The following is a 17,983-nucleotide window of genomic DNA, read 5'->3' as shown; positions in this document are numbered from 1 at the left end:
ATCTACATACTATTTAATACAGCGCCATCTGTGAGATTTTTTAATACTAACGTGTGTATGAAAGCTCTTGTAGTGAATTTTAATTTAGGATTATACGTGAAATTAAAATATCAATTCACAGAGGGCGCTACCTTACAATTATTTACTAATGACAAAATTTTACATATACTTAAGACGTTTAGGATAATTGTATTTTAATTTTGGAAGGTTTCACTTCTACCACGTGTGAATTGCACAAATGTTTTTTTTTTTTTTAAAACCTAATCGAGAGACCCCGCGTAACAGTAGGTAACCTGCGTGCATCTTCGGTGGAAATCAAAATAAAACAACAACATACTGAAATATAGCTTTTAATATAATGTCTGTATTTACATAGCTCCTTATAAACTATATAAAATTGGTTTGCCTACAGTAAACGTTGTATAAATATTACGTACGCTGTACATTCTCGTGATCGGATAAAAAAAAAAGACTTTTACATTAATTAAAACAGCTTTAATGAGAGCTAAACTTTGAGCGCAATCGCAAACGAGCCTCTTCAACACAAGTCTCATAGAGCACTTTATTAAAACAGCTTAAAGCACGTATGACACACTGCATACATATACCCATTTGGAATTGAAGACGTGTTTGGTTAAACTAATGCAATATGACCGAGATTATTATCTTCGGTGTCCATGTGGTGTATAATGTTGAATCCTTTTACTTAGTGGATGGGTAATAAATACGAAATGGGTAACAAAAACCTATATATGAGAATGTTCCACAGGATTGAGGCTACAACAGTAGCTACTATTTTTTTAGGGGGTCGAACCTCCTAAGAGGTATCCGCGCCTAGGGGGCATTCAGGGTACATGGAACTTGACAGTCTGCAGATGTTAGGACCAGACCGCGGCTCAAGGATATTTTAAGGTCCTACCGCACCAAACGACTCTACGGAGTAGCTGTCGCAATCTCTCACAGCCAAGGAAATGTACGGACTGGGATTGAAAAATTAGGTATTTATTTAGGACTACGGTATGGTCAATGGAGAATTATTACAAGTTCAAAAATCGGCACTCGATACTGAGAAACAATAGAAGGCATTATTTTATAATTTTTTTAAACTATTATACTTTTCAATCTCACGTTTAAACAAAGTTTAGCTCTTTCAGATGAAGTTGATTATAAGGCTCATTAACTTAATGAACGTTGTAGTACGTATAAAGTCTTAATTCATTATTACAAAATAAATGTACAAAAATTCCTTTAATACATAGAATATTTAGCAATGAAATTCTGTTAACATTTCAACGTAATATGTCGCTTATTTATGACCTTTACATTCAAAATCCAAATGTAATAAATAAGTTGTCAAAAAAATTACAGAATGAAGTTCGTGTTTAACATTACTAATAGAAACTGAATGTAATAGTCTAATTTTAACATCGGCCAAGATCTGTTATATACGGGAGACAAGCGAGTGGATCATCAGATCGTCTTCTCGCATTAAAACTGTATAATCTCAAAACTTACTAATTTTACAGGAGAATGTTTTAAAGATTTAACATGTGATATTTTTAATATCGTCTATGCAACTATAATTGGAACGAAGTTCCTTATCGCGCGTTGTGAAAGGGGGCTAGACGGAAAAAATTCTTACGAAAAGTTGTCACGACACTTTTTGCTATAGTAAGCTATTGTAAGCTGTGCGGCGTCGCATGTTTCTCTGTCTGTCTGTCTGTCTCTCTCTCTGTCTCTCTCTCTCTTTCTTCATACCTCGAATAGAACTTTAAATTAATATTTTTATAATTGGGAACTTCGTTCCTATCCGGTGTCCCACGACACCACACATCTTTTTTTTATTTTTTACCAGTTACATTATCTGTCTTTTAAAGTAAGATAAAATTATGTATTAATTTTGTTAATAGTAGTCAAAATATAAGTAAACTAAAAAAAAAACTAAAACTAAACTACGCTCTTTTGACAGTATTTATGAGAAAAATACTGGTGATACCAAATGATTCCGCATATTAACTCAATTTCGAATATTTATTTTTATCACTTTTAATGCGAAAAGACGAGATGATATTCAGACTGTAGACCGCGGAAAGGCACCTTGGATGAGCACCGAAGAATTTCATACTCCACATTCATCCATATCCGATGCTCTGGTCCGACAAAAACCGCACCACTCTGGATACCACAGTCTACGATGCCATACACACCGCCGAGAACAGAGGAAGATGGCGAAACATCATCTAGAGAAGGATACTAGGAGGAGATGGTCACGACCCTCAGACATGAGGAATGCGACTCAGGGAGGAGGAGGATTCATCCAAATACCCATGGAAATGTTTTTAACATCAAGCCACCTCTGGTTTTTTTGAGAATATGGCCAAAGGAACTCAATTCTGGAGGTAAGCGGTTTTCTGAATCGATAGGATATCCTATATATATAGATACGTTTATCCAATAGATAAAGGTATGTTCCAGAATTAATATGCCGTCGTTATTAAAGACCTTTCATTATTAAAAGCGGCGCGTCCGTAGACCGGTACACGCGTTGGGAGGACGACATTAGAAAAGTTGCTGGACCACACTGGGTTTATGTCGCCAGAGAAAAAACAAAATGGAAATCTTTGGAGGAGGCCTTTACCTAAGAGGGGCCCATGCATATAATATATATACTAAATACAAAAAAAAATATTATGTAATTGCATGGAATAAAGGCCTTTTTTATTTTATTTTATTAAATACATTACTGAATCAGCGAACCTAATATTTAGTATTTAATGAGTGCGGCAAGGAACCGACTGATGCTTTCGAAGTTAATAGGTCTTAACGATTCTCCTACTCAAGGCACTGCTGGAGTTGTAGTAGGCTATTGTTGCGAAGAAAACATTAACATAGCTGCCCTGTTGTGGAATGTATCGCCTATCAAAGTTAACTGACAAAAATGTAAATGCCACAGCTCAGCCTGAGACAACATCGCGTTCTTAACTACACAGTCTTAATAGCAACTATTTCGCATTTCAGATAACACATGGTCTGCTCACAACCTAAATACGTAGGATATTTGTACCGAACTGCTCAAGCCTCTCCCATTACTTGAACTCCCAACTTCATTGAATATACCTTTCGCTCATCTATAATCTCAAAGCCGACGTACCACGTTCAATAAGTTAAGTACTATTGGTTAGCCAATTCAAGTCTCTTCACGGCCGATGTGAAATTTAGACTGTGATCCCCTAAACGTCACATTTCATATAATCAAAAAGTGACATGTAATTTTCTTACCTCTGTTAAAACTAGGCTTTAAACTACATAATCATATGAGGTCGTCAGCACCAAAGTGATCTAACCCAAAAATTTTCATATTCGTGCTTAGATAATGCAATTTATTTAAAACATGATCAATTTTAATGCAAAACCGGCCTATCCCTAGTTTGACAGATGGCTTTGTAAAAACTTATTTTGGCGCGTATTGTTTTTGCCAACGAAGCAGTGTAAAAGTAAATTCAAAACTTAATATTTCCATACTAACTATGATAAACTTAGGCTACTTTTGCGCTGACGGCCTCATATATCTTTAGGAACTGTCTTAGCGAGTAAACAAACTCAATGTTGCGCGGAAATATAATGTCGCCACGGTTGTTTTTAGAGAAACGACTAATGGATTTTTAACCGTAATAATTTAACTTAAGCACTGGTTCTGTGGTACTCAAACAGTTTTAGTATGAACAGTAAAACTCTTAAGAAATCCTACGAACTGGATTGAATCGGAAGCTCTGAGGTTGACGATAGCATCGTGGTAATATAATCATCCTTGAGACATTCGAGTTAATTTGTTCGTGAATGTTTAACATTTCGGATAATTACCCAGTGACCGCAAATAAATGTTTATTATGAATTCTATTTACTTGATTTATGTAGCTGAATTTAAAAAATTCGTTGTGAGTTTCTCGATTCAATTTCCATTTGGTCTATAGGTGTATCATTACTAATTTAGCTTGGTTGTTTTTAAGGAATATTGTATCGGTCACATAGTATAATGTTAGTGGTGGAATGTCATTGGGAGGTATTTGCAAAGCATGATTTTAGGGTGTAACAAATGATCGTCGCCGGGTTTGATCAAAACTAACCTATCGATTTAATGTATGTACTATCACTGAGTCAACGCCCTTAAATCCAATAAAAACGTGAATATTCCGAAAAGCGTGACGTATTATCGCCTATCCCATTCGCACTAAGCCCGGGAATGTGATGTGCAAACGAGACGAGTTTTCTAGCTGTTTGTAATAAGAGATTATTTAGATTTTACTGATTTAATTTTTAACGAAACAGAAAAGCGATGGAACTAAAATCAAAATAACTTAGGATAAACGAAAGTTAATAGTTTTAGTGCGTCATTTGTTTCGAACAAAACGCTACCACTGAGTCTCTTATAACACTACAGTAAGATCATGTTGAATTATTTTACTGAAATAATAACGCTTTGATCTAGCTATTGACGTAGCCAATGGTTAAAAAGCGATTATATTTCGGAGCAAGTGATTAAATATGTTTTGAAACTAACGAATGCGAGCGATAATGCACGGTATTATTAACACGATCTATTTTTTACTGATGCTTTTCACATCACACGCAATGTAGCACAACTAAAACTGAGTTGAAGGGCGAGGTTAACGACCTCTCGCGTCTCGGGGCTCCAGTTTACTTTGCTTTAGATTGCGGCTCACGAAATATCCTAAAAAAGGAAATGAATAATAGTGTTTGGTAAAATAATTCATAATTCTCCTTTCAGTTTCAACAATAGCCATTTGGTTATAACTAAAACGCAATCGCCACCCGTACCTTTGACATTTTGACCGTGATCACTATTGAGTACGGCTTAAGAAATGTCTTAAATTTGAAATCATAATGTTTGTGACTCCAGTATCGAACCCGCGATGTAAAGATTGGGGCACAGTACAGTACCGCCGAGTAAGGAGCGCATAAAATTCACTTTTTATAACACTAACTAATAATCATTAAAAATCGTGTTTTTATCATAAAAATGAAGTCCATTTTATTTCTTGGGCCAGCGAAACGTCCAAGATATTTGTGAGCAAAAAAAACCATGACAATGTAGATTTGTAAAACTAAATTTTGATTGCGCTTATAAATGAACGCTCGAGGGAATGTCGAAATAAAATTGCTCGATAAAAAAATCAGTCTTAAAACAGAATAAAATTTCAAAAAAACAGTGCAAGTCATAGTTAGCTACCAAAGTAATAAACAAGTACAAATAAATACTAAATACAAATAAAAAAAAGTCATTACAATTAAAAATGGTCCGTAAACTTTACTTGATAAGGTATAAAATCTATGAATAGTTTATGTACACCTGAGCACCTTACGTCACTTGATTGCACGCTACTCATTGTCATTTGTCACTTCGATTCGATTCTCGATCACTTTCACAACACTATCATTCTTCGTTTATTTAGAAGTTAGTTGTTATCACTAAAAGCTCATTGGCACTTTGGTAAGCTAAGAGTATTTTTAACTACACTTCCGTTCCGTCTTCGCCTTCATCTTCGAATAAGGGCTCGCTCGTGTTTACTTCGGGGTTTAGCTTCTTTTTCGGCTTTGGTGGAGGTCTGGGTGGGATCTTCCCGCTCCTGCCCAGGGTTCCAGATTGGTTCATGGATATGTTACCCTCGTTCTTCTTAATTTCTTCCTTGGAGGGTGATCTAAGTTCGTCCTTATTGGAGTCAACTGGAGGTCGTCTTAAAGACCCGGTCTCGGGTTTTCCTTTTCGGTTCGGGGTGTCTGTTGGTGCGTCATTAAACAAAGCTTTCCTTGGTTCAGTTTGAGGGGTCGAAGTGTTCTTTGCAGTCCAACTCATTCTGTTTATAGGCTCCTGTGGTCCTGGAGTTGATAGCTGAGAGCTGATACTGTTCCGAGGGTTGTGTTGTGGAGGGACCGGGGATGGGGCTGGTTCTTGTTCTTCGATCGGAGCATAGTATACTGGATGGGGAGTTTGATAGCTGGTCGGTGTGGCTGGCAATGGCCTGTTCCGCATAGGAGAAAACTGGCTTTCTAAGCCGGCTTTATTCAAAGATAGTACGGAACTTCCGTCAGCTGTAGTTCTTAAACCCAAGTTATCATACAAAGGCTCTTGAGCCTCCGAACTGGGTAGGATTTGGGTACTCGCAGTGCTGGACCAACTGGGTACTCTAGGTCTTCTGGGTATCGTAACGTAGCCTTGTCGAGGGGTCACCACTGGGGAAGTGATCGGAGCAGTAAACGGTGATTGAGATCGTGAGTACGGCAAGGTTCTAAACATGTTCGGGTTTGGTGTTATGCCGTATATCGGTGAATGGATGGGGCTGACCGGGTTGAGTTGGTGGGGTGGCAGCCTCGTCGTATCAGGGACAGTTGAGGCGTTGCTTGCAGCCGGCGAAATTTGCGCGGCTCTCGGTGGGAAAGACAGCAGATCAGGGGGGTAAGCTCGGCCATCAGTCCGGCCGTACTCTACGTTCAGTGCATCTTGAGATGGTTTCATCAAATGGTCGTAGCCCAGCGACCGCTTTTCGTCTTCGTTGTGTGCTGTAAAACAAATACAGCGCTTAACAATCGATCCGTTTAAAATTACTACACTAGTAAGAATTACATTCTCTAGTGTGTTACTTTTACATTTATTGATCTGTTGAAAGAAGAAGAACTTGTCGTTTTACAATACTGATAGTAACTGGTACTTTTAAAATGGTAATTTATGTATGGCTGGCAATAAAATTTAAGTACATTTTTATCTTTTTCATCAATATGGACTACTAGTCATGGTAGCAATGTCACACAAACGGCTCGCATTAATGACGTGTAAGCATCAGATTAGACATCTTAAGCATCAGATAGTCTAAAGATGAGCGGTAGGATTTACGTGAACTCACTGTCGTATAACACAACGGAAAACACTTAGCACGGTAGCAGCGGTTTGGCTCTGCCACTGGTATTGCTGAAGTCCATGGGCGACGGTAAACACTCACCATCAGGGGAGCCGTGTGCTCGTCTGCCTACAAGGGCAATATAACAAAAAAAGACATTATGGCCATTCATTAAAAAAAACTTACCAAATACAGAATCATTGTCCAGCAATGTTTTATTCAACTCAGACATCTCAGTACCACTGGTAATTGAAGGTGGAACGTCGTAGCGTCTCGGAGGTTTCGTCACTGGATTCACAGCAGTTATCAAACTCTTCTCCATTTCAGGTATAACAGAACCTTCGATGAGTGCTTCCCCGTTAGTGTTCTCCGCTTTCTTATCAGTAGTTCTTCTTCTACAGCAGCAGTAACACAGTATGACGAGGATGATTAGTATGATGGCTGCAGTGCATGATACTCCGATGAGAACTGGCATCATGTTATTGTTCATGCCGGTCGGAACAATCACGCCCGGCGGAGTCTGGACCACAGCTAGAGTTACGCTCCTCTCTTCTACTCCGCCCGGGTTTTTGGCGACACACAGATACTCTCCATTATCAGTTGTACCCACATTCGTTATTGTCAAATTCACCCACTCGGTGTTCTCTCCTTTACTTTGCGAGATGTAGTATTTAATTTCCCCTTCGTATCGGTACGTGCTATCAATGATTTGTGCGTTCAACACCCAGTTGACTTCTGGTAATGGATTCCCGTTGACATGACAAGCTAAGGTGATGTTGTTGTCTGCTGATCTCAGAGTGGTACTCGTCGACGGGTATACAATACTGGGTCTGCATGCGAAATCGTTGGTGTCGAGTTCTTTCCACGTTTTCCCATGTACCTTCGGAGGGTCAGCGCAGTAAACGTTTGAAGTGTATAACTTCTTGCTGATGACCCAGTTTCTGAACGGTTGTAGGTAGCAATCGCAACGCCAAGGGTTGTCTTGCACGTCCAGGTTAGACAAGGAGCTGATGCCTTCTAACGTGTCACCTTTCAAGTATTCCAGCTTGTTGCTATCTAGCCTCAAGAAGTTGAGTTTTGGGATGTTAACGAAAGTTTTCATTCCGATGTGTACTATTCTGTTGTTGCTCAGATCGACTTTCTGCAGATAGGCCAAGTTGCTAAACAATCCGTCGTCTAATTTTTCGATTTTGTTGTCGTTGAGTAGGATCCATCGTATTTTCGGGGTCTCCTTGAAGAGGTCCGGGTGTAGTGACTTGAGGTCGTTCTTTGATAAGTCCAATTCGATCATGATCCCGAGGCCGAAGAAGCCGCTTCTCTGTATCGTTTGCAGTTTGCATTCACTCAGCGTCAGCTTCCAGAGGTTTATGAGACCGACGTCGTGGAAGGCGTGTATTGTTATTTCGTACACGTCGTTGCCGGTTAGGTTCAGTTTCTGTATGTCCGAGCTTAAAGTTTTCGGGATCGCATCGAAGTGGCCGTGGGAGCAGTCCGCCTGCTTGTCGCCGCCAGCCCAGCTGCATTTGCATTGCTCCGGACAGTTGTTCGTGAAGTCTGCGGTTATCGTTACGAAGAGTATGTTGAGTATGATAATCCTGCGAATCGTTCGGTCTCCCATTGTGCCTGGAACAAAAAAATATAGCTTTGAGTACATGACCGGCACAGCAGTTTTTTACTGGTGGTAGGACCTCTTGTGAGTCCGGGCGAGTAGGTATAACCACCCTCCCTATTTTTACCGTGAAGCAGTAATGCGTTTCGTTTTGAAGGGTAGGGCAGCCGTTGTAACTATACTTGAGACCTTAGAACTTATATTTCAAGGTGGGTAGCGGATATACATCGTAGATATCTATGGGATCCAGTAATTACTTAACATCAGGTAAGCTGTGAGCTCGTTCACCCATTTAAGCAATAAATAAAAAATAAATAAAGACGCAATGCAAGTTTATTGACTAAAAATAGACGTGACCCGGCGCTTGTTTCATGGCGTCGGGAATGCAGCGGGAATTACTTTATGTGCTTTAAATAACTATGCCGCAGTTTACAAATGCATTTTATTGAAAGTCTTTAAATCTAACTTTGGCCAGATAATAAAAAGGAATTGCATTTTTATTGACGACCGCACAAACACATCAACGCGCCATTGTGTAACGTTCACATGTCGATGTGTGCTATGATTTATTTGATGGCTCCATAAATGAGGAGTTGTTGATTGTCCTTTTTGGAAATAAACACTTTGATGGTATACATAGTCAGGTCATAAATTCTGTCACATGTTTAATGTATAATAATTGAAACAAGTTTATTCATTATGTAACCATTCATATACCAAAATGAACTTAACAAAACATAGATTCTTATGACACTAAAGTTTATTCAAAATGACCTCCGTGAATTTGAATACAGGCCTTCAATCTGCGCGGCCAGTCGTCTATCACAGCACGAACGAGGTCCATGTCAATATCGGCGGCTGCCTTAATCAAGGATGTCTTGAGTGACTCCAAATTGGGATGAGGCTTTGAGCACGCCTTTTCCTCCAAGTGTTGCCATATCTTGTAATCTAACGGATTCAAATCTGGACTGGAGGAGGGCCAGTCTTCGTGCCGGATGAAGTCGATTTCACGCGCCGCCAGCCAGTCTTGTGTGCTCTTCGCTCTATGAGTTGGCGCCGAATCTTGTTGGAATACCCAGTCCCTGTTTTTGAACATGGTATGAGAAACAGGTACCACAAGGTTCGTCAGGACTGTATTTTGATACACAACTGCATTCGTTTTTACACCTTTCTCACAAAAATGTACCTCTGTTAAGCCCCAATAAGAAACTCCCAACCATACCATGAGCGAGGATGGAAAATGACCTCGTTGGACACGCGGAATACGGTTGCTCGCTTCTTCACTACTGTGTGCGTACACCTTATCATTTTGTTTGTTGTAGCTCTCTTCTACGGTAAAAATTTTTTCATCCGAAAAAAGAATTTCCCGATATTTTTTTCCCGCGTACCGCTTCAACAAAGCGCGGCATCTCTTCAGTCTCATGTCCATTAGACGAGCATTCAAACGATGTCCTGTTTTTCTTCGATATGTCCGAAGCCCTAAGTCTTCATTTAACACCCTTTTCACCGTGGTTCTGCTTAACTCCATCTGAAGAGCCAACAGTTTCTGCTTACGTTTGGGATTTCTTTGAATTCGCGCCTTCACAGCTTTTATCACTGCTGGAGTCCTAACAGACCGAGGGCGACCACTTCTTGACCTGTCATCTACACTAGAGTCTTCATTGTATCGTTTGATGGTACGATAAACGAATCTTTTGGTTATATAAAAATTTTTCAGTATGTTAAAAATTTGAATTGGCGCGTAACCGCAACGATGCAACGCAATAACTGCAACACGGTCTTCTTTAAGCGTCCACTCCATGTTTAAAAATGAGTAAAATTCTAAATGTATACTATTTTTATTTTCATGAACAATTCGAAATTCGAATTCAATAAACTTTTTTGTGGCCAGCATTCTAAAAGAAAAGTTTTTACTGTGTGACAATACTTATGACCTGACTAGGTAAATTGACGAGGAAGAGGTAGACCTAAGAAAGAATAGATGGATTGCGTGAAAGACGATATGTGTAAGAGGGGAGTGAGCGAAGAAATGGTATATGATAGAAGAGTATGGAAGGAGAAAACACCCCGACCCCATGTGATTGGGAGAAGAACAGGAGAATGATGATGATGATGATAGGCAACGATGTAGTCAGTTACTGGCATATGCTGATTTTCTTTTCAATATTCATTCTGGAATGGTAGTGAGCATTTTAAGGAAAGCTCTCGACTTTGCCCTTTACATTGTTGATGTCCATGCGCGACGATGACCACTTACCATTAAATAGGTCGTGAGTTCGCTTTTTTTTTAAATATTTTTATTGCTTAGAGGGGTGGACGAGCTCACAGCCCACCTGGTGTTAACCTGTAATTACGCAAATTGTAATTTTGCGGGTTTGATTTTATTACCCGTGTTTAAATTGTTCTTTATTAATTCAATAGTGGTCTAAAGAGATTTAAGTTAGATCACCTACATATAGCTTACTAACTTTGACTTGTCGATCATATTTGCGTCTACAATTGAATGCTGTTCTCAAATTGTGAGACTGATTGAATTGGCGGTTGATTATTGGTATATTTACAATTTTTATTTTATTTTGTAGTTAATGCAACACGCGGTAGGCAGCGGCTTGGCTCTGCTCCTGGCATTGCTGTAGTCCATGGGCGACGGTAACCACTCACCATCAGGTGGGCTGTGTGCTCGTCTGCTTACAAGGGCAATAAAAAAAACGCTTGTGAATGCGGTTTGATGAAAATGAACTTAATGAATGCGTAGTATTTTTCAATGGTCAATTAGTTTTATCTGTGATAGCTTGACTTCGACTACGCCATGAGGTGTGAATTCGCTCAACGCGCAGAGTCCCTTGTCAAAGATATTTAGTTCATGTTTTATTCTGTCCACTACATAATCCTACTCGATTTGATAGTGTGAAATTATAGTACGTGTTTTTTTAATTTTAATTCGCTTAGCTTTTTTTTTTGTTTTCTTATTTATCTTCCACTTACTCAGCAATGTCTAATAATTGCTTTATTTCAGCGGCTTTTAGGTGACTTCTTTATAGACAACTAATATTTTTTTTAAGCTTTTCAAATCGTATTAAAGTACAGTTTTACAGATTTGAACATAGCTCGTTAATCTGTCTTTTCTTTCGGAGGGGCCCGAGTCACGACAATTACGCGCGTGGCGTGTAAGGACGCGCATAAACTTGAGCAATTGAGTCTCAATTGCGTTCCACTGTGTGATCCCTGCGTTACGTTACATTAAAACGATCTTATTCATAAGCGTCAGCGTTTAAATAAAAAATTACAATTATTATATTATGTTAAATATTTTAAAGTTGAATCGTAAAGTAATGAAGTTATCAAATTCTTTTTTTGACTATTTTTTTTTTTTATAATTTTAAATCGCCGTCTAAATTCAAATTCAAATTCAATTTTAACTTGGATGTCATCAAAAACACACTTGTTGAATGTCAAAATGTAAAAGAAAATGTTAACTCTACCACCGATTCCAAAAAAGCCACAGTCCTGAGAAGAACCGGCGAAAAAAACTCAGCGGGCTTTTTTTTTTTTTCTCATATATTTTCTTTTTTTTTTCTCTGTTTTTTTGTCTCTCGTGTTCGTCGGTGACGTCATCTGCGAAAGGCTCGAACGAGCGATATCTTTCTCTCGTGACGTCACGTGCCTCTTATTCCTCAGTAATTTCCATTAGACCGTGTGTATTAAGCCTTCTATTTGAGGGCGTTTGTTCTCTGGGCGGGAAACATTTAGTCGCTTGAAAGGAAGCGAGTATTTCTTAAGGGAATTTTCCTTTAACTGAATATAACCTTCGAGATTTGCGACAAGTCGTTCGTTGAACTACCACCGAAAGTAATTTTTGAAGGAATTATTTGTACGAGCGAAGACTTCGCAGCCTCCGAGATCTCTTAATTGGTGGAAGTAAATTTTATTTCGGGATCTAGCTCACCCGTTTTGTTCTGTATATTATAGTAGCTATGCTTGTAACTATACGTGAGACCTTAGAACTTATAGGCGGGTGGCGCATTTACGTTGTGGATGTGTATGGGCTCCAGTAACCACTTAACACCAGGTGGGCTGTGTCCACCCATCTAAGCAATAAAAAAAAGCAATTAGAGCAGTAATGGGTTGAAAGGTTTGACAGCATTTCTGTAATGCTTTGATTACCTAGTAGCAGTAATGATTTGAAAGGTTTGTTAACCCTTGTAGTATATATACATTTGAGACTTAGTTATGTCTCACGGCGCCATTCCGCAACCGTAACCGCTTAACACCGGGTGCGACGTGAGCACGTTCAGCCGTTTAAGAAATTAAAAATAAAATATATGAACACGCAACAAGGTTTAATGATTTTATTACAAAGCATATTAACGTTTTTATTGGTAAACTTTCCAAAGAGAACAATGAAGTCTAACAACATAAGCTGAAACATATATTCGCGCTAAGTCATCGATTGCTTTTGTTTTTAGCCGACTTCAAAAAAGGAGGAGGTTCTCAATTCGACTATGTTTTTTTTTATGTTTGTTACCTCATAACTTTTGACTGGGTGAATCGATTTTGATGATTCTTTTTTTATTAGAAAGTTGACGCTTCGCGTGTGGTCCCATTACAATTTAGTTCTGTTCTGATAATGGTATCCATGAGAAAACCATATAAGTCTTAAATTTGCATTAAGTACGCGCGCAACAAATAGATGAATAACTCAATAACTCAATATCACGCCAACCGATTTCGATAATTATTGTTTTTAGTGTATATTAATTTGTTTTGGAATATCTTTTTTTTTCTATTTGAAGTCGGTTTTTGTTAAAGCATGTCTATTAACAATTATTTTTAGATGGGTCAATGAGCTCACAGTGCATCCGATGTTAAATGTCTGATATGCGACGATACAAAAAGCCCTACTAATAAAACTTTAGGTTGAAATATATATAGACAGACGGACTCATTCAAGGCTTATCTAGAGATGTGTTATCATTTCTACAGTTGTTTTTTGAGACAACAAGGGATCTTATGAGGTAAATATCTTGGAGTAGAGTGAGTGTCGTTGTTTAAATGACCACAACTGGTCACTGTTTACTGTGAAAGACTTTTTGATAAGCACTACACATTAAGGTTACTATTAACCCAAAGACACAGCAGTTTCTCGCCGGATCTTCTCAGTGGGTAGCGTTTCGATCCGGTGGTAGATTCAGCGAAGCACTGCTCTTGCTAGGGCAGATGTTATCTCGCAGGTTGAGACCTGTGGCTTCGCCTATAGGTTCAGTGAAGCTAGCATAGCCTCTCGAGGTTACTAGCATATAGCTTGCGGCTTGGCTCTGCCCCTGGCATGGCTGAAGTCCATGGGCCACGGTAACCATTCACCATGAGGTGGGCCGTATGCTCGTCTGCTTACAAGGGCAAAAAAAAAAAATTTGATCCGCCGAGAAAATCAATGTTTTTTTATCATATTTTATTGTAACATTAAACATCTATTGCCGTATATAGTGTGCACTGAAGTGTACGCACGGAACTTTCATTGAAGCTCTTATTAAACTAATTTTATTTATTAACAAGCCTTGTGTAGTTTAATGATGGATGAGCGAGTGCTATTCGGCCGGTATGCCGTGTACAATGAGCGCCTGTTTACGGAGGTCGCGTGTATTAACCTCTTCATTGAAGATAGTGACGTCGGCTTAATATGGATATGCCTACTAAAAATTTTTTTTATTGCTTAGATTGGTGGACCAGATCTCACAGCCCACCTGTTGTTAAGTGGTTACTGGAGCCCATAGACATCTACAACGTAAATGAGCCACCCACCTTGAGATATAAGTTCTAAGGTCTCAGTACCGTTACAACGGCTGACCCACCCTTCAAACCGAAACGCATTAGTGCTTCACGGCAGAAATACGCATGGTGGTGGTACCTATCCGTGCGGACTCACAAGAGGTCCTACCACCAGTAACTTTAACTGAGGATGAAGAGTTTCACATATAACCACGCTAACTAACTAACATAAGGTTACCCTAAGATAAATTTTTGTTCTGTATACCTACTAAGTAAATAAAAAAAATGATACCGAACCCGAATCGAATTCAGATCTCTCGGTTCTAGTACTTCGACTAAATACCTTAAAATTATTTCTGCCTCAAAGTTCTCGTCTTAAAGAACTGGGCAGCCGTTCCTGTGATAAAATCTAGCTTTTGCTGTTAGGGTTATACGGTGTATGTGGACTCTAGTAGCTGCTGCAGTAGCGGAACTCTCATTCTAATGAGAAGATCGAGACAGCCTCTAGGCAGTCGTACATGCGGGTTTGAAGGGCGGGGCAGGGCACTTGTCGTGCAAAATGATACCTCACGTCTTAAGGTGGACTTTCAATACAAAGTGGGTCTGCGCATTTAAAGCAACAAAAACAATTATACCGAGGAGGTGGTTGGACCACGAAAACTGTAATATGTTTGAAACGTAAGAAATAATAAAATAACTATAAAAATATGCGCAAAAGCAACGGAAACTCGTAAACCGAAGAACATACAAGAGTAGATCGAATCCATAATAATCTTTTGAAAAATTTAATTTTCCTGCACCAGTTAAATCAATAAATCTCTAGGTCGTCAATAATGATTTTTATTTTGCCTAAATAATCTGCTGAAGAAACTCGCTTACAATGTTTGACGTTCGTTGCAGCCCCCGCTTGCGTTTCGTTTTTATTCTTGTATTAATCTATATATTAATACGTGAAGCAAAAACATTGTACCCCTCTTTACGAAAATGCGCCGACGGAGGAGTATGAAATCTCCCACACTTTAGAGAATATAGAGAAGTGCAGAATTTTAAATATTTTTTAAATTATGCACAAAAAATACATTAAATCAATAAAAAAAACATTACACTCACTACAATGTATTTGCACATACACACACGCGTGCAAACTATTTGTTTATTGTCAATCTTTTCTTATTGCTTATAGTCTGTGGTCAAATTGAGAATAGATTAAATATTGGGGCTTTTTGGCGGGAACGCGAGGGGTGAAGTTGTGTGATTTGTTTTATTTTGTCTATTTAGTGTTTCTTCGGGTTTAAATGTGTAATAATGGTGGTTTATTAACTGTTTAATATCTGTGAAAGTGCACAAATGTGGGAAAATGAAACAAAGCCGCTGGACGTAACTTCTCGTGATCCTCCAAAAAGTCCACTGAAAAAGTTTCAGTAAATGACCACCATTTTACTGAGATTATACTTCATCCCATATCATCTCATCTCATGTCATTTCATTTCGTTTTCATTTCACTTCATGCCATGTTTCATAATAATCAGCTTCATTTCATTTCATAATATCATTTTCATATAAAAAAGTTACGTCATTAAAATTAAAATAAGACTTGACCTAGGTCTTAGTTACCAGGTCATAAAATCCATTAAAAAAAAAAAGATTAAATATTGTTTGTCTTTATTAATATTTGTCTAAAGTGTAGTCTTGGCGAAATCTGTGAATAAATATTAGTCATTGACAATAGAATCATAAATTTCAAACAAACATATAATTAATTACAATTAATTATAGTCGAATTTCGACTACCAGGGGACCACTAATATTTATAATGTTATGTGTGAAATACGCGATGTATAGCAATAGCTTGAGCTGTAGCTCAATAAAAAAAACCCTTATTTTTTACTGTTAACACTTTATTAACTAAACGTGATACTTCAAGTAAGATTTTATTTGTTCTTTCAGGCTGATTATGAAGAGTTGTTTAGTACAAGCTACATGAGAAGCCTAAAGTTTAATTATAATAATATTTTCATCGTTCGCTGGAACCCGTCAGGAATTATAACGAAACATTATTCTAACATTACATATATATCGAATTTCTGTTTCAGATTAGTGACTTCAGAGAAGCGTGCGAAACTTTCTTTTTATCCCTACTTATTTATTGGTAGCCTAAGAGGCTATTATTCCAGCCACGCCCGGACGGGTAGGTGAGCTCACGGGCTCCACCTGAGAGAATTTGCTAACAGCAGCCCTAGCAAGTGCAGTGCTTTGCTGAGCCTACCACCGGATCGGAATCGCGACCCACTGTGAAGATCCGGCGAGAAACTCAGTGGGCTGTCTCTATGGGTTAATTCGCTCGTCGAACGGTGGCCGATGCTTCAGAGGCCTAAAAGCACCGAGAGTGAATCCGGGGGTTCCGACAAGACATGTTTCGGAAGACGGCGGCTTTGCGTTGCTTCGTTGTGGTCGGATAAGAGAACGGTGCGAATTAAAGGATTGGTTTAGAATGAATGTATGTGCGTACAGGATGTTGATGATCATTGTGACCACGCGAAGTAATAATACATCGAACTTCGGGGCGTATGACTTAACTAAACTTAACAAGGTCTTAACATTGTCAATGTCATAGAAGCTTGCCTTTAAACCGTTTATTGACAACACCGGTTAATAAATAACCAATGTTTGTTTGTTCCGTAGCTAACTGTCCAATTTAGATGTTAAACGTTTAAAGCCCTTGGGACGTAACAACCAGAAAAACAAAAAAAATACATAAATATTTAATGAATAAGTCCCCGGGCGAGAGATCTAGTAGTATATCATAAAAGTTTAAAGCTTTTGAATTCGAAAGAAACAGTGCAGAAGACATTTGCATGTCTAAGTCGCATTTCTTGTAGCTTTCTCGGCAATGTCGTGGAAAGCTCGGAGGGAAGCCGCTAGGGGTGAGCGAAACGATTATTCGATTCATTTGAATAATCGATTTTTTCTTGAATCCCTTCATCGTCATACAATTAAAGAATCGAATGGCAAAATATTTTATTGATAGAATTGGATAGTCTGCGAAACAGAGATATTCTATGCGAAAAATTGCAGATCACGCAAAAGCGAGACGGGTAATTGTCAATATATTTTTGTCGTCGTGAATCTAAGATCTATCTAAGATCTATCTAAGTAACTATACTGAGACCTTAGAACTTATATTTCAAGGCGGGTGGCGCATTTAGTTGTAGATGTCTATGGGCTCCAATAACCAGTTAACACCAGGTAGGCTGTGAGCTCGTCCACCCATATAAGCAATAAAAAAAAAAAGATTATATTGGATCAATGAAGTGGCCAATATATTGCGGATAACATTAAAGTAATTACGGGCAGCGGCTTGATGATCGACGGCCGAAATCGTCGCGATGTCACAGCTCTTTGTAGTTTATACATCATGTTTGTCGAATGCGTCCTTAATTGCATTTGCTATTGCCCTATAATGTTCAATGACTGCCGCGTTTGCTAGTCACTAGGTTAATAGATCGGAAATTAATGCGACGATGCTCGTTTTGTGTTTGGCGAATGAAAGTGTATCCAAAGTCACAATGAGAGGTCCTTCAAATATTTCGATTGCTCTCATCACGAACGTCTAACAATGACGTACTATTGGTCCCCCGGTAGTCGAAATTCGACTATAATTAATTGAAATTATAAGTTTGTACACTATTAAAATTCT

At 38.6% G+C, this 17,983-nt stretch overlaps 1 protein-coding gene across 2 annotated transcripts in view; it reads right to left on the bottom strand.

The window, feature by feature from the left end:
* Positions 1–334: 334 nt before the first annotated feature.
* LOC101739490 (uncharacterized) overlaps positions 335–17,983 on the bottom strand; it is a 250,911-nt gene continuing 233,262 nt past the window's right edge. For both annotated transcript variants that reach the window (XM_062672000.1, XM_038015378.2), the window contains 2 exons: positions 7,098–8,534; positions 335–6,576 (listed from right to left, as the gene is read on the bottom strand). In XM_062672000.1, the coding sequence (XP_062527984.1) occupies positions 5,531–6,576; positions 7,098–8,534 (2,483 nt within the window). In that variant the 3' untranslated portion in view covers positions 335–5,530. The remainder of the gene's footprint in view (positions 6,577–7,097; positions 8,535–17,983) is intronic.

The sequence above is a fragment of the Bombyx mori genome, chromosome 14, assembly GCF_030269925.1.
Source record: "Bombyx mori chromosome 14, ASM3026992v2".
In the NCBI taxonomy this organism is placed as follows: Eukaryota; Metazoa; Arthropoda; class Insecta; order Lepidoptera; family Bombycidae; genus Bombyx; species Bombyx mori.
This window is presented reverse-complemented; position numbering and strand designations above follow the sequence as displayed.